A 25,560-nucleotide genomic window follows, 5' to 3' on the forward strand; every position below is an offset into this window, starting at 1 on the left:
TCAGTCACTTTGTGAGTGGCCGTTCAGTTAACAGCGGTAATCTTGATTGCCACAGGCAATGTTCCAATTGAGTTTCAGAAATGTCTGAGGATCATATCCTGTGTGAGTTCAATACGCGGGAGCTTTATTCTTCGGGAAAATTAAATCCCTGTCACACATTTTAGGCCTGTTCACTCAGAGATGAAAAGTCTAAGTTTGAGGATGTTATGGAGTGAACCAGACAGGGAAAGAGGGAGGAGTGGAGGGAGCAGAAGTAGACAAGTAGTGAAAGAAGAGTTTAAAGTTAATCAGGAAACTTTGTCCAGTAGCAGCCAGCAGATTTCCCCAGGGACAGTGTTTGGAATATCGTTATGAGAAAGTCTGTTGTATAAATCAATCAAACATGTGCTCTCCATTGCACAAATGTTATCTATCTTAGAGGATTTTCATAGGTGAATAACTTGAAAATGACTGTCATAACAGCAGCACTGTGTGTGAGGAGATATTAAGTATTACATGGACGTGAACCAGCCTGAACTCACCACCCACACTGTAAGACCTTAGCTGAGCCCAACATTAGAATTTTCTTATTTCTTCATAAAAGAGAGATATGATTGCTTTGCACACACAGAATGACTTTCTCACAAATGAAGAAGAGCTAATGTGGAAGGTGACGTAACAGGTCTACACAGAATAAGGCACAGCGGCCTACCAGCATAAAGCAAAATGGCCTGTAATAGCCAATTAGCTATTCCTCTTAGGCTGTGTTTTTTAGTGGCAATAACATAACACAAATTGCAGCCAACTACCAGCTAATGATGCTATACTGTCTCATCATAATGAACCATCTGCCTCACCTCGATATCATGCTCTACTCTTCCCAGTATTGGTTGGATGATCATGGCTGGTACACAGAATTTCTTTCCCAGCTAAATGTGACACATCAAAAGCCCTTTTCACAGAGATTGCACTATAGGGCCGCTACGAAATCCCTTCTTTATGCTTCTTTTGCATTTTTACACAGAACCAAACAATGGCAGCATCATGCCACTGCAGTGTGTGGTTTTAGATGGTATGCTGGTATCTTGTAAGCAAAAGAGGTGTGAGGGCCAGGGCATAAATCACAACAGAGTCGTCCTCTAGTAGGACATGTAAAATATGCATCAGCAGCACTTTATAAGCAATAACAATGGCATTAACATGGCAATAGCAATAATTTACTGTCCCATGTTATATGGCGGCTGATCCTGCCCTTTGCTCGTAGGAATAAGGAGTTCCCGGACCTCATTGTTTTCCCAATATACAGACATTTTTGACTGCTTTTCTTCTTCTTTGAGTTAGCTGCTAACTGCTATCAGCTACATTCAAAATCCCCTTGCAGTGGGTCGTACACATAACATGTTGTCGAAACGTTAAACCAGTGCTGCCCATGATCCCATCCTACTGGTTGTCCCTTTTACACAGACATCATTTCAGCACTGTTACTACCGCCAATATTGGCTGAAAGGTGAGACAACTCCCCCCATTCTGTGATCGTAACTTTTATACAAAAGGGCGAGGTGGCAAAATGGCGTGAAATTCCCGCTTTAAAGAGGCAGTGTCAAAGGGGCTAAATTGTAATATATCCAGATGTAGAGGCTCAATCCCTAATCATAGGTTGTATGGGCATTTGTCATTGTCATCATTGTTTTGACATTGATTCCTCTGGATATTTCGGGATTTTAAAAAGCTCCCTTTAAACAAAATTTTGCTCAGTTTCCTCCGTTCCTGCATGTAAGCTTTATGCCTACAAACAGTTACTGTAAGCCACGCTGCAGGGTACGCCTCGGAGATATGGGCTGGTTGTGTATTGTACTGAAAGCTTCTGATGCCAGTAGAGATTGTTGATTGTGACTACAACATGAATCAAGTTGGAAAAAAGGCTCCTGTTCAGCAGTTAGCAAAGCCATCTCCAGTTGTTCACTGTGAATGTTTACGAAAGAATGCAAGTACGCCGGCAGCATGAAACAATTTTATGTTCAGTATTGAAAAATTGTGGAGCGTACCGTTTTTACTTTATATCACAAAATGAATTAAAGAATGTAGACACTGTTACTGTGACAAATACAATTTAAGCATGATACAGCTGGATCCGGTATGGTATGATACATTTCTCTAGTGTTTCAGTGGTGCTATCGTGAAGGTTTAACACATTCAGTTGATCATTTGGTTTTAGCTTTCCAGGTTAATACAACACATGGACTATGCTCTCTATGCTTGTCTCTTTATTATTTCCCATTTGGCTTTAAATATGCTACTTTCACAGTAACAGACACAGACAGACTTAGTTACGTTCGAAAATTACGAAACCCAAACTCCATCTGAGCAAACAGCTGTTTGCAACTAAACGGTCCAAGCCCAACCTTAATCATACCTCGTGTTTAATGTCTGTAGATTTGTCAGCACTGCCAAGTTACTCTTATCTCAAGTGAAGCTGAGGTTTGTCTGTGTGGACATAAGATGAGGAGAGGGAGAGAGAAAATCTCATATCACCAGAGGGGTGCTGACTAAGATATGACACTGGGGTCTGCTCCAACACTTGCTTACTTTCTACATTATAATCACACACACACACACACACACACACACACACACACACACACACACACACACAGAGCTCCAGATGGTATGCATTTTCTTGTGTGTCTTGTCTCTTGTGTCCTTGTCCATCATTCTTTTACACCTACCTTACTCGGCGTGTTGTGCAGTGACTCATATGTTCAGTTCTGAAGTTAAATGAAAATGTCTACACTCCAGTTAGTAATTGAAGGATCCTGTTTTAATAACACAATAGGTATTGTGTAAATTCTGAAGAGACATCATTTGTACTGAAAACAGCCGTTACTCTTCTGTTGAAAAAGGAAGATAGCAGGGTTTCATCCAACAGTCACATTTGTGCATTTAAATGCAAGTGTGCCTTTCTGTTGGCATCCTCAGTGTGTGTATGTGTCTGTGTGTATTTTGTTTCCTTCTGGATTCTGACTGGCTAATGGTTCTTTGTCCCCAGATATGGATGCCAATTATGGCGGAGGGTTGTTGGATATGGTGAAGGGAGGAGCCGGGAAGTTCTTCAGCAACTTCAAGGACAACTTAAAGGACACGCTGAAAGACACCTCCACTAAGGTCATGCATCAGGTTGCCACGTAAGTTACTGCTACATTCACACACATAATGTACTTTATTATTGCTAAGCACACACTCTTAACTCCACGTGTTGTACTACAGCTAAATACTGACAGCTGTTATACTCAAAGTTTGCCATACTTTGCAGATTTTGTCAAGTAGATGATATTGGTTGGTTGGATTGTCATTATATCAAAGATACTGTGTGTTGATAAGAAAAATTCTTGAGAGATTTAAGGCCTCTTTACTCTGAGATTGTGTCCCATTAACAATTGTGTGAAAAATGTAAAGTCTTTGGTTGTCAGTTTGACAGGGTGATTTTAGATTGCACTGTGAGATGCTTACACAGACAGCCAACATGGATCTTCCGTGACCGAGCACAGCCCACCTCAAAATCCTGACACTGAAGACCCCAATCTCACAGTGTGACAGCTGCTACAACCTACAAACCATACAATCAAAATACCACATGAAACAACCAGAATACACTGGTGGGCTAGCACAATCCTACTGCTGAAAAACATATTTATCCTAAAGTCACGCTGCATAATTGGCAACCGAGTACACTCCTACTCCTCTTCTTCTGAGGTTTATTTTTGCTAGAGCAATGGACAACTTTGCATTTTCCCAACATGAGAGCAGTGATGATGGATGATGTAGGGTGGTGACTGGTCTTTGGTTAGATCTGTTTTTTTGGCAGTGGATGCAGGCGTTATGTCATCGGGTTGTCCGTCCGTCTGTCACATTCTTGTGAACTGAATATCTCAAGAAAGCCTTGATGGAATTGCCTCAAATTTGGCACAAACGTCCACTTGGACTCGAGAATGAACTGTTAAGATTTGGTGGTCAAAGGTCACTGTGACCTCGTATCTGTATCTGTCTCATGAACGTGATATCTCAAGAAGACCTTTAGAGAATTCCCACAAATTTGGCAAAAACGTCCACTTGGGCTGAATTATGAACTGACTGAATTTTGGTGGTCAAAGGTCAAGGTTTTTGGCCATAGCTCAAGAATTCTTATGCTAAGTATGACAACATTTCACACAAATGTCTAATAGGATGAATTAATGAAGTGATGACATTGGCCAAAGGTTAACTTCACTGTGACATCATTATGTTCTGCAAAAACACTTTTCTGGTCATTATTCAACTTTCAAGGGGAGTCACTGAATACTGAATTATTGACACTAATCTTGGGTGTCCACTTTGAAACTGCTAATTGTATTAATCTTGTGTACTGCAGGGTTGAAGATGTTTGTGAAGCATCCATGTTTTAGAATATGTAGCCTCTTTGCAGCAACATCCATATTTGAAGGCTTGTCATGGCTACATATGAGTCTGGGCCAGACATGGATGTAAACTGTAACTGCAGATTGACTAGTTCATGGAGGCATACAACCACAAGGTGGTAATTTTAGTTTCATTTACATTGTAATGTAGCAGGCATTCATAGCATCTGAAATGCCTTAGCAGTACTGTATTGGACTGTATTGGACCCATCAAAAAAAAGGTTGTTATTTCAGACTCTAAAGGTGCCTACAGTAAAAGCCCTCATGTTACAGGTGGTATTATAGAATTTTGAGCAGTTTATGAAGTAACACAAAACAGCAGCATGAATGTTTTAACACTTTTCTTGGTCACCCTTTACACTGGATATTGTAACACTCGTGACTCTTATTTTGAAGATCCCTAACAAGAGATTACAGAAACGAAGAATTGTAATTATGATGAACAATTGTCCTTATTGACTCAGATATTGGAATAGTTGCATTTTGCACATCCCTGTTGTGATTCCTTTGATTAACTGAATGTTGTTTCAGTTGTTGACTACAAAGTAAAGTGAATCTCTAACAGCTTTAGAAGAGAAACAGAGCAGTGTGGTTGGAGGGGAGAAAGAGGGAGGCAGCAGAGTCTGGCACGGCTCGGTCATCTCAGTGTGTTTGTGCACAGGCATCTGCACAGGGCAGCACAAAGGGGCCTCTGTATTGTCAGAAACACACACAGCTCCTCTCTCACTATTGACTCAGCAAGTTTGATCGTTGTGTCTCCCCTCCTCTGCTGCTCACATCTTGGCAAACTCCCACTCTCCTGTCCTGTCGTTCCCCCCCGGTGTTTTTCGGCCGCCTCTCATCTCAGCTCCACCTTCCCTTCTCTCCTCTCCTCTCTTCTCTTTGCCATCTCCTCTCCTGGCTGAATTATTCATTGCAGTTCATTGTGCCAAACAGCCAGTGCACTGCTGATACAGAGGGATTCATTTCATTAGAGCCTTGTGTTGGGTGGTGTGTGTTTGTGTGAGGACTTTATATGTATGTGTGAGTGGGTGGTTGGGATAATGGGGTGATGGGAGGCAGGCTACCGTGGTAACCGTCTGAAAGCCTCAGAAAGGAAAGGTAGATGGGCAGAACGATACATTAATGGGCCACAGCTTAGTGCAGTACACTTTAAAAGTGCTTCGACAGGTTTCTTTGATGATCCTATGAGAAGTGTTAACTGTCCTGTTGTGTTCTAAAACATCAGAGGCTTAATTGTGCTGTTGTATGCATAATATTTAATAGCTTTATTTAGAGACTGAAGGACAGAAAAGATGACTGTGACAAGTGATTTTCCAAGGTTGAGTGTGTACTCTTTAGTTTATTGCCACTCATAAATAAATAAACATCTTAAGAAGTGAGCTACATGACAGACTATATAGTATAGGAGATCCAAAGAGCATGGTGTTAGAATTATATAGATATGGGATCATGGTTGTCTGGGTGCTGCCATGGGCGGTTTCCCTTTTTTGCACCATGAAAGTTGGAGACAGAGTCAGCAGTTAATTAGAGAGATACAGAATGATTAAGAGCTGCAGTATCTAATGATGTATTCCTGAGAGGACGGCGGCTCTCTTTCACCCTGCAAGAAAAGGCTGACCAGCCTATATCTCGGTCTTTTGCTGATTTTCATCCATCCTCTCCCATTTATTTTCATTTTTTGTTTCTCACTGGTCAATTTCATTTCCTAACTTTTTTTATGGTGGCCATGATGATAAAATCATATTTTTTTGACACACCATTTTGCTTTAGATTATTACACCTGTAGATGAATGTTGTTGATTTTAAGACTTAAAAAAAAGATATATATCATATCCCAGACATCTATTGAGAGAAAAATAGATTGTTTATTTATTTATTCGACTCTGCAGTTCCTCAGCTCTTAGTCGTGTTTTGGCGTCATATAGCTCACTGTTTGGGTTTTACAGCCCAGAAATCTTCATCAAGATTGTTCCCAGCACCAAACCGCAGACAGCAAAGTTAACAGCCAGCTGGGAAACACAGTGGAGCATTTCACAGCTTAAGAGCCAGATATTTCCCTCGGGGGTCGGTGAGGACCAAAACAGAGCTAAAAGGAGAGTGAATATTGGACTTACATTCATCCAGATGAACTCCAAATAAATAAACAATAGTAAATAATGCTAATGTTGCTCAGTGTCTGATGAAATTGTAAATGCACTTGTAGAAATAAAGGTGTCAACTAGAACCATATAGGGTTCTTTGGCTTGCCACTATAGAAGAACACTTTTTAGTTCCTGGTAGAGTCTTTTATAAAGGTTCCACATGGAGCCTAGTTATGCCCCTTTCCCACCAACGTGGAATGGGCTCGTTCCGGTTCCCACACATAATTTTGAACCGTTAAGAGAATTTCGACCAAATATAGATTGGTTCGTAACTTCGGAAAAGTTGGTTCTGAGCTAGAACCAAAAAAAAAGAATGTTTTTTTCTTAATGTTAAGTGCAAATTGTGATGACATCAGTGGACATGTCATATCTACAGGTGGAAAAGAGAAGATGAAGAAGGCAATAGAGACGTTAAGTGGGAAACAATGGGAAAAAAGAGCATGCAGTGGTCTCAATGATAGTTGGTCTTCTTTTGGATGAAAGAAATATCTGAAATAACAGAACAAAAGTTTGCAGGTAATCACTGTGATCTACCGTCTTGCTCCTACTGTTTACTTCGACTGTGCATTGCGCAATGCCCTCTGTTGATGACACATCCTTGATTACAATGGTTCCGCGCAACACTGGGGGAAACATGGGCTGGTTTGCTAGATAGTACCAAGCTTTCAAGAGTCTTGAACGGAACCAGTTAAAGAACCAGGGGTGTCTAATGAGAACACTTTCATACTTTCATTTTCCACTTATTATGGTTTTAGTTTAACAGGTTAGCCAGGGGCCATGGGAACCATGTCCAGCAGTCTTGGGCCTCATGAGGATCCTAAAGGGCCAGGGTTGATGTGGTCCAGTTTAACCCACAACAACCATGGTTATGGAACCCTGCATCTCATGAAGAACCCTTTCTTCAAAAAAGGATTTTTTGGGTGAAAAGGGTTTTTTATGAGGTCTTTTGTCTTACAAAGAACCCTTGAAAAACCCTTTTTTTAAAAATGGTTTCTAAGAAGTGAATTTTTCTGGGTAGCACTTCTGCACTGCAGGAGGAACCCTTATTTCTAAGAGTGTAAGCAACTATTTTCTAAGATGTTTACCATATCAACGCGTTAAGCTATTTGTTGTCAGTGTTGTGTTGATAGCTTTTTGCGCTGCTCCAAATGGCTCAAATATACCAATTAATTCAAGTTTAAATAGATGGAAATAAGCAGGAAAATATTAACTCCTTGCTGTTTTTCTTACTATCGTTAAGATTAGGTTTTTATTGAAGTTTCAAGAAATCCTTTGTAAACTTTGTTTACCCCGGTGGCAGAAATTTCTCTGTATTACGATGTTCTGCTGTTTGTCGAAGGGGATTTTTGCAGCTTGAAGGTTTTCTAGGTTAGTAGACTCCAGAGGTTGAGTATGTGTATCTTAAATGGACTGTTTCATCCCTGTTTACTGGCTGTTGGAAGACTTCAGAAGAAATTCCCTTGAGCATGCCTGGTACAAAGAAAAACCCTTATGAGCTCACTTGTTAACCAGGCCCTCTTTTAACACCCCAACTAGACTGCATTGGTTCTTCTCTGCTTCTGTCTCATCTATATTCCTTGCAAAATGCTGTTGCTGAATTATTTAAAGCAGCCTGCTTGTTTGTTTACCTGGCTAAAGAGATTTTTTGCAGGGAAACCAATCAGTCAACAAAACTCAGCTGTGTGTTTCTCTGCCTGTGAGAAACACAACGGAGTCTAGATGGCTGATCTGGTTTTGTGAAAGGCACAGTGTCCGCAGTCTGCACCAAGATAACCTCCACCCTCCACCAGCAGACACATATTCATCTGTCTCTCTCATTTTTATTTCTCATTCATCCCCATTTCATTAACACTCACACTTGGCTGACATCTCTCTTTGTCTCTCTGTAATTATTCCCCACTTAACAACCATTTTTCTCTTTTTCCAGTGGCCAAAATATAAAAAAATCAGAACCTCAGTGCATCTGTTGCTAGATTATGATAATTGGGGTTAAACAAGACAAGAGGATTATGAAGAAATCAGTCATGATCAATTAGAAATCTGGTGTAGTGTTTAGTTTTGCAGCATATTTTGTTAAAAGTAAAAGATGTGTCCAGTGCCTTCCTGTTACCTCTTATATTGGTTGCCATTCTTTACTTTAAACTATCCATTAAGATGCAGATATAAAAACATAATAGTGCTGTTAAAAAGACAAAACGGCTGTAAAATACAGAATTTGGGAGAAGCATGGAGAGAATGTAGAAAACCCAAATCTAATATCCATCGGGATCTAGCCCACTTACACTGTGTTTGTTTGAGTGTGTATGTCAGTGTGGGTTTGTGTGTGTGTGTATAGTCACTGGAGACTCAGTTAGAGCACCTCTCCACTGCTGTAATCAGGTCTAAAATGGCTTTCGTGCTCCAGATGTTTACTTTCCAGTAGAAAACATAAACAACAGGCACTGTGGTGCTGGCGCTTGTGGGCATCTGCATGTGTGTGTTGTCACTCCTCTGCTCTCAACTATGCGTATAATAACACTAGTATGCTGCAAGGTTAACACACTCCCAGTAAAGGTTAAAGGCAGCCGTTTGACTGAACACAACTGTTAAAGCGTGAAAACAGTTTGGACAACAAATTGAATCATAGGGATAAAAATGAAAAAAAGATGAGATTCCACAAACAAGAGTTATACCGAAGGTATAAAATCCAGCACATTCTCACTCCGACCTCGTCACATATTGACGTTTTGGTCATGGACTTTCCACGTCCACATACAACGTGCAAGGAACCCTGGGTGTGTTCGTTGTTGACGTTCTGGGACACCGTATCAGGTTCTGCCTGTTACATGCATTGTCTTCTTTCAAAATACACTTCTGTTTTCACAGGAAATTTAACATTAACATACAATCTGCAAACGTTTTTTCCTTCAACAATAAACACAAATGGTTGGGTTTAGGCAACAAAATTATGTGGTTAGGTTTAGGAAAAAAGAACAGGGTTTGGCTTTAGAATCTTACGGGGCGCGAACACCGCTCTCTCGGTCTCTTGGACCCATCCAATACCCCTCCCACCCGCTTTCATCCTTGTCCTGCCGTGTTTTCCCCTGATGCCGCCGGGTGCAGATAAACTATAACGGCAACTGGACGTGTATCATGCCGACATTAAAGGGCGCCTTTTTTCGTTGGTTTCTGATGCCAGAGGTCACTGCCCAAGCACCAGATTTCGACGATTTTGGAGTGAGACCGGGCTCAAAAATCATATTAAGTTCAGGATCAAAGGTTACAGTATTGTAACCCTAGTTCTATTAGCACAGGCAGAGACCTTTACTGGACTCTATGAGTAATAGTCTCCCTCAGGCACCAGCACGCATTTGCCCACTGAAATTTGCATTAATGTAGCTGGCCAATCAGAATGTGCCTACCTGAATAGTGCGGAGCCCACAGTACATATATATATATATATATATATAGATGGTAGAGGGCTCCGCCTGTGCTATAAGAGCTAGGGTTCCAATATTGTAACCTTTATTCTATTCCACACAAGCCCTGCCCTTCACTGGACATTATGGGCATAGTGGGTAGAGCCTGAAGAATGCACGCCATGACATGACATAATTTTGCCCTGGCTGAAGAGCTTAAGAATGCTGATTCAGTCAAATGGCTCCATACATTGGAGTAGGCATGTCTCGATTGGCCAGCTGTGTTTATGCAAATTTCAGTGGGCAAATGTGTGCTCTTGATTGGAAGAGAGTATTATCGATAGATTCAAGTAGAGGGCAGAGTTTGTGTGAGACAGAACAAGAGAACTCTGATTCACAAAAGTATGGACTGACTGTCAAATTAGCTGCATTGTCCCTCGTGCCAGAAAGGAACAAACCAGGAAAAGATCAACATTAAGTCCCATGAGTCAGACAACACAGTTCATCTAGTAACCACAAAACTAAAAGTACACAATTGCCCTAGACAGCTAGTTTAATTGCTAGCTTGATTAGCAGAGAGAAGAAAATTCCCCAGTGTCAGCTTTGCCCTTCTTTCTAAGCGTGTCCTTCCCCTCTGTTCAGTCTCTGTACTGCACCTTGCAGTACATTTTAATTGGCTGCAGCTCTAACCTCAAGAGGTCAGGGACTCTGCTCATTTGCGTACTCCATGGCTATTGGCCATGACCATTTAAACCTGACACCTGACCTGCTTCTCTCCTTTAATAGCCGAGGAGCTATTTCAGGAGAGAAGCAGAGACACCCGCAGATTTGTGGAATATATTCCTGGGACGAAAACAAAGGACAACATAAAATGGTGGAAATCATTGCAGTTTCTTCAAATATATTCATTAAACATTCATTAAACTTTTCTCTCTTTTCCCCAAAGTTATAAACAATTTGTGCTCTAGAAACCTCACATTAGGATTAAGAAAAATATTCTGTATATAATCTGAAGTGAGAGTATGCAGTCCACTTATTCTCTTTTAACCTGTGGTCTGCATTTTCACTAAACACACAGAATTGGATGAAAATAGAAACTTGAGCTATGGTCCAATTACTTTATTATGGAGGGCTTACAGACACAAACAGCTCTGATGGATTTAACTCAGGCTGTTTGTCTGTTATATTAGCAGTTGTTTATGCCACACAACAATGCTGTAAGAAGAATTAACATATCAAAAAATGCATTTATGTGGAACACTACAGAATATCCCAAGACACACTTAGCGTGCTCTCACTCCATGGCAGACTAGTTGAGTAGCACTGCATTACATAACCAGGTCTAGGATTGCATCAGGGCCATATGGCACTCCTCCATGACCACACAGAGGTGATTGGCCCAGATCAGCAAAGCTTGGGGGATTTTCACAGTAGGCAACAAGTCAACTCAATCTGATGCACATTAGCCCACTAACGTGTTTTGCATGATAATTGCAGTGTGGTGGGCAGTCGAGCTGCGTGTGCTACTGTTGGATAAAAACATTTTTGTAAATGACTTTGCACATCAACCCATCCATTACAAGAAATAAGACTCCTTTTTTGAGTCCTTTAACTCTGCACCTGCTCCAGGGTGTTTCATAAGCACTGTTCTCCATCACTTCCATGGTGCAGCAGTAGTGGATTACTTGAATGTGAGTGTGCACTGCAGCTGCTCTCAGACTTTTGAAAAAAAAACCTCCATATGGAATAGCTAAATTTAGCAATGAAAGGCAGTGATGCTCAATTGAAGAATTCACATATGGTATTCCTTTGATCCCGGGCAGTTCAGCCTGGAAAAAGACAACTTCCCCAACAGCCAGACACATGGAAGCTTCTGCTCCAGAGCCTGTTGAGTCTAATTACTTGGATATGCATGACATGCAGCCTGATGCACCAACAGCAGAGAGGCAGAGAGGTGAATCAACCTTCTGGATGTTGACCATGCATCGATCTCCTCTGTTTTAATGATTTGATATTTGTCAAGAATAGGGCGTCTTGACTCTCCTGACTAAATGCTTAGATTGTCTGAAAACCATCCACACATGTGCCTGCTGTATAACAGTATACATTCAGTACAACACACAGATGCAGGGTGATTTTTTTCCACACATACTGTGCACATTTCAAAGATTATTTGGGGGAGTCAGTGGACTCAGGTGCTTTCTTTTTGCTGGTATTACTGCTAAAGGTTGTTATAACCTTTGCTTATATGTCTCTTGTTTTTGAGCTTTCTTTTTCCTGTGTAATAAGAATTGCATGAAAATTATTCCTCAAAGGTGTCGTTCTTTTTTGCAGGTACACTAAAGGGGAGCTGGACATCGCCTACATCACATCACGGATCATAGGTAAACACATTTGGTGTTAGCTGATTGACTTTGTGTGTATGTGTGAGCTGCATTCTAACACTGTCACTAGAAATAATAACTCAGTGCCACCAAAAAAAGTAGCAATTTAAAGCCCATGAAAAGTTAGTTTCAAATCCTTAAGGTCTGGTGTGTAGCATTTAGGGGGATATACTGGCAAAAAATGAAATATTATATAATAAGTCATTAGATTGTAATCACCTGAAAATAAAATTGTTGTTTTTTTGTTACCTTGGAATGATCTGTTTATATTTACATACAGAGCGGGTCCTCGTCTATTGAGATTGCCGTGTTGCATATTCGTGTTTTTAGAGTATCCCAGAACATACAAACCAAACACTGGCTCTAGATAAGGCCATTTTCATGTTTGTGTTTTCACATTGACCACCGCAGTTAGAGGTCCCTTTGTGATGATGTCAGAAAAACAGATTTATATTTTTTTTTTTAGGTGAAACTGCTGTCTTTAGTGTTTTTACCGGTTTAAATCACAGGGTCCATTTATTTTGGATAGGAAGAGGCGTCTGTGGATAATTTGGCTCCCGGTAAAAGCCTTCTAAACGTCTGGATCTTTAGTTGTCAGAGAAAAAAGGTTAGCAAACATAAGCAGGTGCTAGGCTAGTGGCTCGTCTCCAACTTGCCAAACAGCATCAGAGAAACAATGATTGGTAATGTGAAACTGCTTGATTCCAGTTTTAATCACCTGGTCTGTTTGTTTTGGAGAGGAAGAGACCTCTGCGGATAATTTGGCTCCTAGAAAAACCTTCCTAAACAATGAACACTGAAGGATTTCTAACAGGTTTCAGGTGGTTGCAATCTGCAATCTTCACTGCTAAATGCTACAAAATCCCCCGAAATCTTACACACTGTTCCTTTAAGTGATGCTCTGTAACATTTGAAAAGATATCCTTGAATAAATAAGCAACAATGAAGTTTAAAAAATGTGTTAAGGTATTATTTATGAAGAATGTAACCCCCAAAACCTCAGTTAATGAGCTTTCTTTAGAACTATGTGGATTTGATAGGATCAGATTTAATTGAGAGCGACCAAACAACCCAACAAATATCATTAGATTAAAATTCAGATGTTGCTGAATCCTGATCAATGCTGATTAGGGAAATAGCTTTCCAGGACTTTTAACTTATAATGTGGATGAGAAAATAACAGTGTGTTATATCTGCATGATAAAAGAGAATCAGGGTTAATGTAGGCAGATAAACAGACATCTGCACCCTCAGCTTTCTCTCTGTCCTCATCTCTCATTTTCAAATTGCTTCCAGCGTGACATGCTCATGAGTGAAAAGCAGCAGTGTGTCCTGTAAAGAACATCGTCAGCTGGACATTTGTCACCTGAGGGCTTCTGTCCCATGATGCTTTGTGTGTGGCTGCCGATAGTCATGCTTTAATGTGGACCTACTCTCCACATTTCAGTTCTCAGTTCACTGATGGCAGAATAACTGTAGAGAAGGACAAAAGATGGAGGACACTGTCAGGGTGTGAACGTGTCGTATATACTGTGTATTTAAACATCTGCACCAACAGTGCAGGAAACTCCTGAAAACAACCTGAATTATGAATTTTATTTTCAGTCATGACCTACCCGGCGGAGTCAGTGCAGATTGGCTACCAGAATCACGTAGAGGACATTCGCTCCTTCCTTGACAGCCGCCATGCCGACCACTACACTGTCTTCAATCTGTCACAGCGCAACTACCGCGGCGCCAAATTCTCCAACAGGGTGAGTGTGACACTGCCTTATGAAGCCACAGATGAAGTCATTACAGATTTATTAGTTTGTGCCTAGTTATTAGTGGTTGCTGCAGCATTTTCTCTCCCTGGATTATGGCAACACTAGAGTGAGATATGAGGACTTACTTACAGTTTGATGGCTATTTTTGGTCTGCCAGCGTTTTAAGTGGGGCCTGTTGCTACATCTGCTCATAAACTATGGAAGGAGCCTCTAATTAGATTTCCTGAATTGGGACGGTCATTCCCAAGACACACTTCCTTGTCATTTAAGCTACAATAAGTGTCCAGCAAAGTTGTGGTGACAAAGCCCCCAGGGAAGTATCACTCGACTCTGCAGTTCCCACCATGACAGAGCATTTTAGCATATTTTTTGTTGTATTACTTTTACAACCTGTAAGTTAAGGTCTGGTACACCCCTTACTGCTGTCATCATTCAGTGTCGAGGATTTTTTTAGATGCCCCAATAAAGCCGTGATAAACCTGCTGTACGCTACCTGTCCATCACCAAACAGCAAATGGACAAAGTTAGCAACAAGCTTGTAAATGTAGCGGAGTATTTAGCAGCTAAAGAGTCAGATATTTAGAGTTGGTGGAGATAAGAAAAGGCTCAAAGGAAAAGTAATGTTGGGTTTATATTCATCAGTTGGCCAGAAACACAACTCCAAATGAATTATAATGTTGCCCTGTTTGTGCTGAATGAGTATTAAGGCAACTTTTTGTTTAGAACTTGGTTGTATCAACTTAATATATTGGTATATTTAGTTGATACTGATATTGGTAACATCGACTTTTTAAGAAATATTTTGTCATGGTTGTTTTTATGGCTGTTAGGCATGCAAAACTCCAAATGAATGCTAATTTTAATATCGGTATAAAAGATAATAATATGTCATATTGTGCTGTGACAGTTTACAGCTTGTTTCTGCTACCCCCATGTGGCCAAAATTCAGTTAGTTAGTTTAGCATTTGTTCTGAAGGAGAAAATTCTTTTCTACCATAGGTGCATACATAGCACAAACAAGTACGACATACACAATTAGACAAAGAATACTGTCTTCACACCACAATCTGGATTTCTTGTAACTAAAGAGGAGGTTACTCATTTAAAGTTTGTATGGCTGTAGGAATGAAGCTTGAGCTAACATGGGTCTTTCTGCACATGGGTCCAGAAGGAAGGGGATGGATGATCAGGGTCTACAGATGTTCAGTACAATGTTTTCCTTCCTGATTTCAACACCAAAACTTGCGCATCTGTCTGGAGTCTGCATGGTCTCCTCGTATCGGCGTGGGTTACCTTGGCTTCCTCCCACAGTCCAAAGACATGCAGGTTAATTGGTGACTAAACTGCCGTAGGTGTGAATGTGAGTGTGAATGGTTGTCTGTCTCTATGTGTCAGCCCTGTGATAGTCTGGTGACCTGTCCAGGGTGTACCCCGCCTCTCATCAAATGTCAGCTGGGATAAGCTCCCGTGCTCTTGCGACCCCCTGCTCTAAAACAGTACATGCCAGTGGCTGCACAGTGCAACTTGTTCTGTAGGCTACTGTTTCAGAGTGATGAAGAAGAGGAAGAATCGATTACCAGTGAACATGACATTTTCTTGGGTGTTAACTACTTCAAAGTTTATTAATAAATTACATGGTACTGGATCTGTGCATGTCAAGTGAAACCCTGTCATATTATAGTCTCAGAAAAGAGGCTTAACTGAGCCAAGTTGTCCCATATAGTACTCACCTTTCATACTTTAAAGATAGACTGTGATTTTGCTGGAAGGACATTTTAGGATTTGCAGGTGTTCTTGAGTGATATAGCAACATAAAGGAGTATATTTTTGCATAGACAATAAGCCTTTTGTTGTTGCTATTGTAACACAGCAGTGATTCAAGATGCATCTTTTACATGTTTCACTAAAGCAGCAACCACTTGTGACCAGGGATGTCTCGAAATAAAAGATCTAACCTGTGGTTCACAAATCTAAGTGTCCCTGCTGAATAACATTTAAAAAACTGGATTTGAATATGAATACTCAGTTTATTCTATCTTATTCCATCTTTATAGCTATGACTAATCTCTGCATGGAGTCTTTGGCTCATGTCACTCAGCACTTTTGCACAGCTGGATCTGGATTCGAGTAGGAGGCACATGTGGGATCTGATCTGTATAGATAAAAGACTGCCACCCTCTGGTAGAAACATCCAGGAAAACTGCGGAGTCAAGCTGTGGAGTTAATGTGGCCAAGATGGCTCCCTGTCTGTTTGTGGAGGTCGCTGTATCTCTAGCAGATGACTCATCATGGCAACTGGTGTGTTGTGTGGCTCTGCTGCTGCAGTGCTGTTGCTAACCTCTACCTCTCCTTTCTCCTCCCCTCCTGGTTTTATGTCTTTTTTCGTGGATTGGGGGGGGGGGTCCTCCTCTCTGTCTGGGACTTTCTGTTTCTATGTCTATCCCTTGTTTCTTCATTCCTTCTCTCTCCTGCACCAACTCCTTTCCAGGTTTCAGAATGCAATTGGCCTTCCCGCCAGGCTCCCAGCCTCCACAACCTGTTCGCTGTGTGTAAGAACATGCACAACTGGCTCAAACAGAATCCCAAGAATGTGTGTGTCATCACCTGCTCGGTAAGAAGACGCTCACATACAGTACCATTATCATATCCATTTCTATCCTCCATTTATCTTGCATTGATTGACTGGATTCTTAAAGCTAGTACAAAAAGATGTCATTGCTTTTGCACTGCTGACCTTATACATTGCCATGTTTTATTGAGTTCACCATGGAGTGAAGGGACAGTTAATGTGTAGGGGCTTGTTTTGATTGTTCCACAACACAATGCCAAGTTTTTGGAGTTTAATTGATCCACTTTTAAGTTTATGCACTGCACTGGACAGATGCTGCCAAAGGACAAATTTAACCATACTCAAAGTGATTTGTCATCTTGGCTGTTGCATCAAATAAGTGCTTCTGAGAAACTTTGAGAAAGCCCTGATCATAACATCTTTACTTAAACTTCATGGGGAAAACAGGTTTTAATGGTGTCAAACATGGTGATTACAGTTGGAAAAAGACGACTATTAAGTGATCATGTAACAAAACCGTCAACCTTTTTTCTCCTCTATGGGTAAAAACAAAACTTGCAAGGTGATCCTCCCACTTTCCAACAAACGAAGCCTATTTCTCTGCTCTTCCTCTCCTCTCACTGTTGCCAATACTGGATGTGGCAATGTTGGTCTGCCTTGTTTTGATTTAAAATGCAGTAAAACACAGCTTGTCAGACAGCTCTCATTGTTTCTGCTTAGTTTCTGTCAGTTTTCTCCACCTGTTTTTCAGCGGTTGGTCTTTGCATTGAAAAGCCTTGGAACCTTTGAGGTTCAAAGTCAGTTAAATTGTGGATGTGAGTCATGTTTCAGTATGTAGGTCATAAAGTTATATGTATTCTGAAGTCTCTTATTTAGGTGTCTGTGTTTGGTAAAAAAAAAAGAGATATTTAAGAGGTAGATTCAGTTGTCTTTGTGCCAACATATATGTATTTTCAGTTTGGAAAATTCAAAGTTTCCTCAACAACCAGCTGCACCTTAAGTACGCCAATGATGACCCATTAAAGCGTTGATTGTGTCATACATCAAGCACAGCTCAAACCCTACATACAGATGTTTTGCAACATAATCACTACTCGAGTGTTGGGTGAAACAGGCGTTCCTGTTTTAATTCAGTGTCAGCCACACTGTACACTGGCATGTGTGCGGAGTATGTTATTGCCAAGTTACTGTGGTTTGGCTGTGGCTTGGCAACTTCTCCATCTTGCATAACCTCCAGCAAACGGTTCCTCTCGAAGAGTTTCTCTGCTTCAGATCACAAGAATGTTTGTCTCCCTGTAACCTGAAATGAACTCTGAGTAAATTTATAACAGGAAATGCATTCATTCATTGTATGATCATCTTTGAGATATGACTTACAGTAAGCTGGGTAGCGTCTGGCTTCTTTAAAGGGATAGCTCAGATATTTTGCAATGGGGTTGCATGTGGTACTTATCTATAGTCAGTGTATAACGTGCAGTAGATGTCAATTGGCACACCCCCAGTTTAGAGAAGCAGGTTGGAGTGTATGGAAGCTAAGCAATCTACATTTTTGGATGGGGGTGGCAACAAATTGTATTTTAGCCACCGAAAATAAGTCCAACCTAAAAAAAAAAAAGCAATATGAGTTGAACTGTTTGCTATATTTAGAACATTTTCACTGCTTTACCTTGCCGTCAGCGAATGATTTCCCAGCGGGGAACTGATACTGCTGTGTTGCTCTCTTCTAAGCCAGACTCCATTTAGAAAAACAGTGATTTAACATTGCGGAACACAGGAGCTGCTGGTCTACTGCTGCCTCAATCAGTTATTTTGTTTGTGTTATTGTGTGACTTTGGCATTTAAAAGGGTTAATTCAGATTGACCCAATTCACACAATAACACAAGCTGACTAATTGATTGAAGCAGTGGTAAACCAGCAGCTCCTGTGTTCAGTGAGCTAAAACCACTGTTTTATCAATGGAGTCTGGTGGCTTGACGAGAGCATAGATAGGGAATTCAACAGGCTGTTTGACGAGAAGGTAAAGCAGTGAAAATGCTCTCAATATACACTTAAACTGTTATAGAATTTTTTAGGTGTTTTTTTAAGGGACTAAAATACATTCTCAGCTGACTGACATCTACTCTATGTAATGTACTGATTGGGAATAACACTCCATACTACACTACTTCAAAAAATCTGAACTATCACTTAAACATTTCATCTTAAAGCTGGAGTTACAGCATCCATTCACAAAGTTTGAGTTAGTGTTTTCAGAGGCTTAATCTATACATATTCACACTTGCGTACTTGCATGGCAGACAGAACCAACAAGTATATTATTCAAGCTTTAGAATATAATAGTTTCCCAGCATTTCATCAGTGTCTATCTGCTGCTGTGTGTTTTTTCAGGATGGTCGTGCTCCCTCGGGTGTTTTGGTTTGTGCCATGTTCTGCTTCTGCCACCTCTTCAACAACCCGGTTCCTGCCATGCAGCTGCTTAGCGCCAAGAGACCAGGTTCCGGCCTCTGGCCTTCACATCGCAGGTTTGTAACCCTGAACTTTTGTGTGTCTGTGAGTGATGGAGAGGAAGAAAGAGAAAAGGGGAAGTTAGGAGGAAAGAAAGGACGGGAAAATGGCCTCTGCTGTAGTTACACACCAAATGTGCAGACTTCAATTTGGGTGGCGGCTGCGTCTGTAACACTATCTCCTTTTCTGTGTTTCCCTCTGCGGTTGAATTCCGTTGTTAACCATCTAATAAAGTTGCCAGAGCTAACATGAGAACAAAATAAAAGTCAGGCAGAAATATGGGAGATTGCTTTTCACTGAAAAACTGGATTCCTACTGATTTGATGAGGTTAGAAACACATTCTCATCATCAGCGGGTTGCACCATTAGCCATGTTTATTCCCTTATCATCCCCTGTAGAAGACAATCCATTTGTTTTTTTTATTATTCTAGCAAAATGTCATAATTTCAGAACATTTGCTGTTGTAGGCGATAGACTAAACAAAACATAAATAATGCAGCCAATTCTCATTTTCCTCTGGCAGCCCCTCAAGGATGGACATTTTATGACCCTGCCAGCCAGCAGCTGTATGATTTATCAGTCCTTGTTAGAGCATCCAACAAGATCTCCTTCATGAATCAGAGTTTTAGTGGAAATTGACTAAGAGTTTATGGAAATGGCAGAAATAACATCATCCTTTTCATATACACAAACTAAAACAGGATAAGAGCGATTATCTTTCCTCCTCTTCATACAGGTACATAGGCTATGTGTGTAGCATGGTATCTGAGAAGCCCAGTCTACCCCACTCCAAACCCTTGATGATCAAGGGTCTCACCATGACTCCGGTCCCCTGCTTCAACAAGCAGCGCAGTGGCTGTCGGCCCTTCTGCGACGTCCTCATCGGGGAGACAAAGATCTTCACCACTGCACAGGAGTATGAAAGGATGAGGTAGGGGAAATGTGTAAGCCTCCAGATTTTAAGCAGTTGATGATCAAAGGGTCTGAAATACTTAATGCTTTTCTCCACTCCCATGCTCTCCTTCTGCAATGTTACCCTCCATTTATTCTTTCCTCCATGTTTCCTCCCATGTTTCTCCACCTACACACTCCACATGTCCAGAGAGCACAGGGTCCAAGAGGGGAAGGTAGCGTTCTCCCTGGGTGTGAGTGTGCAAGGAGACGTGGTGGTTTCAGTCTACCACATGAGGTCGACCATCGGAGGACGTCTGCAGGCCAAGGTAAACTTCATGTTTTCTGTACTGTATCCTACAAAATCTTTGGTAACACTTTACTTGAAGGTATCTACATAAGAGTGACATGACAGTGTCATAACTATGACATGACTCAAGATATTCAAATAAGTTGCCGCCACATCCTGAAACTGATGACTGAGTTTAATGTGATCTTGTGCCAACATGATTTTTCCAGCTTTATCACTGTCCAACATCTTTTTCTCATCAAGTTTGATTGAAATGTTGACTTTATCAGTACACAGACATGGTTTGTAGCTTAGTCCCTCAACGGTAAAAATATTTGGTAACACTTTACTTGAAGGTATCTACATAAGAGTGACATGACAGTGTCATAACTATGACATGACACAGTCATGAACCTGTCATGAACATTATGTACATGTCATAAACGTTTGTGACTGCTGACATTGTTTGGGTTGTCTTGATTGTGACAACTTGACATTAATTAAAGTGACATTACCAGAAGTTGTCTTTGTCATGACAAGTTTACATTAAATTTGTTTGGGATGTCCTTATAATGACAACTTGACATTAACCAGGATGACATTACCAGAAGATGTCTTTGTCATGACAACTTGACATTAACAAGAAATGCACCTCTCTTTGTGTTTATGACAAGTTGACATAATGATTATTATTGTTATGACAAAGACATCTTCTGGTAATGTCACTTTGATTAATGTCAAGTTGTCACAATCAAGACAACCCAAACAATGTCAACTTGTCATTACAAAAACCAAATGACACTTAATGACAGCAGTCATAAACGTTTATGACATGTACATAATGTTTATGACAGGTTAATGACAGTGTCATGTCACAGTTATGACAGTGTAATGTCACACTTATGTAGATACCTTCAAGTAAAGTGTTACCAAATATTTTTACCGTTGAGGGACTAAGCTACAAACCATGTCTGTGTACTGATAAAGTCAACATTTCAATCAAACTTGATGAGAAAAAGATGTTGGACAGTGATAAAGCTGGAAAAATCATGTTGGCACAAGATCACATTAAACTCAGTCATCAGTTTCAGGATGTGGCCGCAACTTATTTGAATATCTTGAGTCCTAACACAAATCCACAGGCGGGAAAAAAGTAGCAAGAAGGGACATGAAGGAGACAGGTTTTTAATTTCTTGACATGTGCAGTTTATGGAAATATGTGGCTTTGCTCAAACAGCAGCACTGGTAGAAACACTAGACTTCTTATACATAGTTAACACTAAACAACCGGGGTCTAGTTTTGGCCATGGTGTCTTCTGGTTATCAAATAATTTTACTTCCAACAGCATATTTGCTGATATGTTTGTTTAAAGGTGTACGCCCTGACACATTTTCTTTATAGGTTTTAATTGCATTGTAAACGTGGATACTTGGTCTTTATTTTTAAGTACGTCTCCAACTCTTTTGGTTGTTTATATGTCCCTGTAGTTGTCCTCAGTTGTTCTGGTATCACCATATTTCACCGTTAGAAAAGAAAAATAAACTGCATTGGAGAAGTTTATGTGCCTGCACCCACAACGTTTACAGAAGGTCAAGGCTTCCTAGTAAGAAGCTACAAAAATCAGACTGGCCTTTACAGCAGAACTCAGCAGTTCACCTTCTTTTTCATTTATAAATCCATTCAGGTAAATGGGTTAAAGTGCTGACTCACTGACTACTACCTATTGAGCAGGCTCCCCATATCTCAAAGCAAATGTTGACATAGGAATGATTGCAAATCCATGAAAATAGAGTTCCGAGGGATACCAAAGCAGCAGGCACTTTCTCTGTTGATGAACATCTTATAGTCCAACAGAACGTTGTGCTTACAGTTAGGATAGTTATAGCCACTTAGCGAGTACAATACATGTGACTGTTGATGCAATTTGTTATGACACACTGAAATATCACATGAAAACCATTATTTTTTTACTGTTGTCAGGTGTCCAACACTCAGATCTTTCAGATCCAGTTCCATACCGGCTTCATTGCTCCTGGCACCACCATGTTAAAGTTTAACAAGTAAGGACATTTCTTTTATTTAATCACTTGTATTATTGAATACTACCCTTGGTTAATGAAGCACTGAATGGTTTAGCGCCAAAATACATTTATTGAGCATAGTGTTAGTTCAGACAGGACACGATGTCAAGCTCAGCTCACATCTCAGCTACATCAGCTGATCTCAAACAGCCAAATCAACTAATGGAGCAGCTGATTGATGGAAGGGAGTCAGCTGATAGATCACATTATTCCTTTCTATGCAACCAACTGGCGAATTTCATTCAGGGCACCCTATTTAAACTGCTCTGGCCTGCCTACTGTTGCTGCTTCCTCTGCAAGCCACTTTGCAACCCGCTTCCACCCCAGCTCCTCCTTTTCATGCTGTCACTGACTTATCAATGTCATTTCTGTTTGTCATTGATCCTGGCTCTGTTCTCAGGGGGTCTTTGCTGCTGCTCTTCCATACAGGCGCATGGAAGGGCAGGGAGGTTAGCTCTCTCTGACTCAGGCTTTCCTCGTTTGCACGTGGAAGGGCAGAGAAGTGTGCTCTCCCTGCCTTAAGGCTTTCCACATAAGTGCACGGAAGGGCAGAGAGGTGTGCTCTCTCCGCCTTAGGCTTTCCACATAGGCACGTGGAAGAGGCTTTCTGTGTAGGCCTAGGAAAGGCAGAGAGGCCTCAGAACAGAGCCATACTGCCAAATATAACACTGCAAATGGAAATAAAGTTTTCTTTGACTAAAGTGGTCCTGACTGAACTAACCTTCTGCTACACTATGAACCATCCAGACCTCTCAAGTCTTCTGAGACAGGTCTGCTTTGTGTCCTCAGAGTCAAGACTAAACATGCGGAAGCAGCGGTTAGTTTTTATGTGCAACATTTCTTTTAGTCGCTATTTTTTATTTAATCAATGTTTATTCATTTCTTACACTGCACTGTAACTTTTACTCTTGTATTTTATATGTCTTGGCATATTTTAGCTTGTTTTTATTTTCTATTTTCTAGCTCTTTAATGGCATTAGTATTTGTATTAAATGTTCTTTTATAATATATTTCTTTTGCACTTTGTCTCGATGCTTTTGATGCTTTATGTAAAACATTTTGAATTGCTTTGTTGCTGAAATATGCTATATAAATAAACTTGATTTGCCTTACAGCAGAAAAACAAACCCTGCTGATTGCAGTCTGTTTTCTGACTCACACTATAACTCAACATACATTTTCTTTCCCATTCATGCTATTTCTCCTCTCAGACCAGAGCTGGATGCTTGTGACTCTCCCGAGAAGTATCCCCAGCTCTTCCATGTGATACTGGACATTGAGGTGGAGGGGGTGGACAAGCAAAAAGACCTGACGCCACCGTGGGAGCAGTTCCCCTGTAAAGACCTCAGTCCCAACGTTCTCTTCTCCTGCCACCAGGAGCATCAGGACGCACTGGCTATTGCTGGTACTGTGGGGACGGGTACACCGGGGACAAACATGACACACACAGATTGCCTCTGCAAATGTAGACTGCACGCATATTTTTAAACCATAACATACTGTACACACACTCACTCACACTTGAGGTGGGAGGCTCTGTGCTATAATTTGTGACTCATTAGCTTTTGTGTGATTTTCTCTTTTATTAGACTTTCTGAGAAGCCTGAAAATGGTCCCTGGCTTTTCTGTCCATGGATAAATTACATTAGGTCTACCATACTGGCTACTAAATGCATGTCATTTACACAAAGATAAAACAGAAGGTAACTGTGAAGTCTCTAAAGGTACAGTGTGTAAGAGTGAGGGGGCTGTAGTGGCATCTAGTGGTAAGGATTGTAACCATCTGAAACTTCTCCTCGTTAGTGTGTGTATGTGTCTCCTGTTCATTGTTCAGCTCGTTGTAAGGTAACAAACACACAAGGATTCTTTTCAGGTGATTATACACAAAAGAAACTAAAGAATACTTGTTATGTCATGTTCCATTTCTGTCAGTATTTCACCCTAAATCTTACACACTGGAACTGTAAGTGACAAAAAATGTCAAAAGTTAACACTTAACTACATCGGCAGCAGTAGCTAAGTTAGAAACAAAAGCTAGCAGGACCAGCTAGCTACAAACTAGCCAGCTGTTAGCAAAATACCTTGGCTTGATTGGCAGTGATTTAATTCTAAAACATCTTCAGTGTGTAATTTTGAAATAAAAATGTTTGTATATTTCAGTGAACAGTAAACCATACATACTCTTATACACAGTATTGGGACATTTTTTTCTGTCTTAACTTGTTAGCGCCTCCCAACCTGAATGTGATGTAAATTCAACAGCTTTAACTGCTAACTATTTAGCTTTACTTAGAACTAATCATAAACCTCAAGTAACCCTGAACTCACAACCCTAATCTAAGCTTATGCATAAGAAAAAAGACTTGTAAGACAGTCATCAGTCTCAAAGAACAAATACAAACACATACGCACACTACCAAATTCATCATGCATGTACACTCTCATACACACATTTCTAGTGCTGGAGAGTAAGTGATAATATTTAACTAGTTGCATGTAATTACAAATACGTGTAATTAGTTACAGTTACTGAGAAACAAATATATTAAAGCACAGTTACTAAAATGTAGAATAAAACATTCATTCTTTTGCTTTGCATCTTTTTGCCGTGCATGAATGCCTTCTTTTGGCTTTGTGTATTCCCAGACATTTTTCAGTTGTAATGCCCAGTTTATACAAAAGCAATCAAAAAGTAGTCAAATGTAATAAGTTACATATCTCTGATGAAGTAATTTAAATAGTGAAATACTTGCTAAATTTTTAATATGGTAACTATACTAATGTTTAACCTATTACATTTCAAAAGTAACCTTCCCAAGACTGCAATTTTTTATGCACAACCAACTGCAGTAGATCAATGATGATTAGGTAGAAATATACAGTATATGCAAAACACTGTTCACATACATTGCAGACACACTAATGAACTGTCATTTTTGTTCCTGCAAGATGAGATGGAGGGATTGGATCTGGAGGGTAAGACAGTAGAGGAGACCGCAGACCTGTTAGATAAACTGTGCAGTACAGTGACATTAGTTAACCAGGGCTTGGTTCAATTCAATCATACTCTCCTCATAATGTACAGAGAGCATTGATCCTA

At 40.4% G+C, this 25,560-nt stretch overlaps 1 protein-coding gene across 3 annotated transcripts in view; it reads left to right on the forward strand.

Moving 5' to 3' along the window:
- dnajc6 (DnaJ (Hsp40) homolog, subfamily C, member 6) overlaps positions 1 to 25,560 on the forward strand; it is a 52,920-nt gene that overhangs the window by 14,182 nt on the left and 13,178 nt on the right. For all 3 annotated transcript variants that reach the window (XM_049587112.1, XM_049587109.1, XM_049587111.1), the window contains 9 exons: positions 3,026 to 3,161; positions 12,307 to 12,356; positions 13,962 to 14,110; positions 16,611 to 16,733; positions 19,081 to 19,214; positions 19,935 to 20,129; positions 20,301 to 20,418; positions 22,360 to 22,439; positions 23,672 to 23,865. In XM_049587112.1, the coding sequence (XP_049443069.1) occupies positions 3,026 to 3,161; positions 12,307 to 12,356; positions 13,962 to 14,110; positions 16,611 to 16,733; positions 19,081 to 19,214; positions 19,935 to 20,129; positions 20,301 to 20,418; positions 22,360 to 22,439; positions 23,672 to 23,865 (1,179 nt within the window). The remainder of the gene's footprint in view (positions 1 to 3,025; positions 3,162 to 12,306; positions 12,357 to 13,961; positions 14,111 to 16,610; positions 16,734 to 19,080; positions 19,215 to 19,934; positions 20,130 to 20,300; positions 20,419 to 22,359; positions 22,440 to 23,671; positions 23,866 to 25,560) is intronic.

Source organism: Epinephelus fuscoguttatus, linkage group LG10, assembly GCF_011397635.1.
Source record: "Epinephelus fuscoguttatus linkage group LG10, E.fuscoguttatus.final_Chr_v1".
Taxonomy (NCBI): Eukaryota; Metazoa; Chordata; class Actinopteri; order Perciformes; family Serranidae; genus Epinephelus; species Epinephelus fuscoguttatus.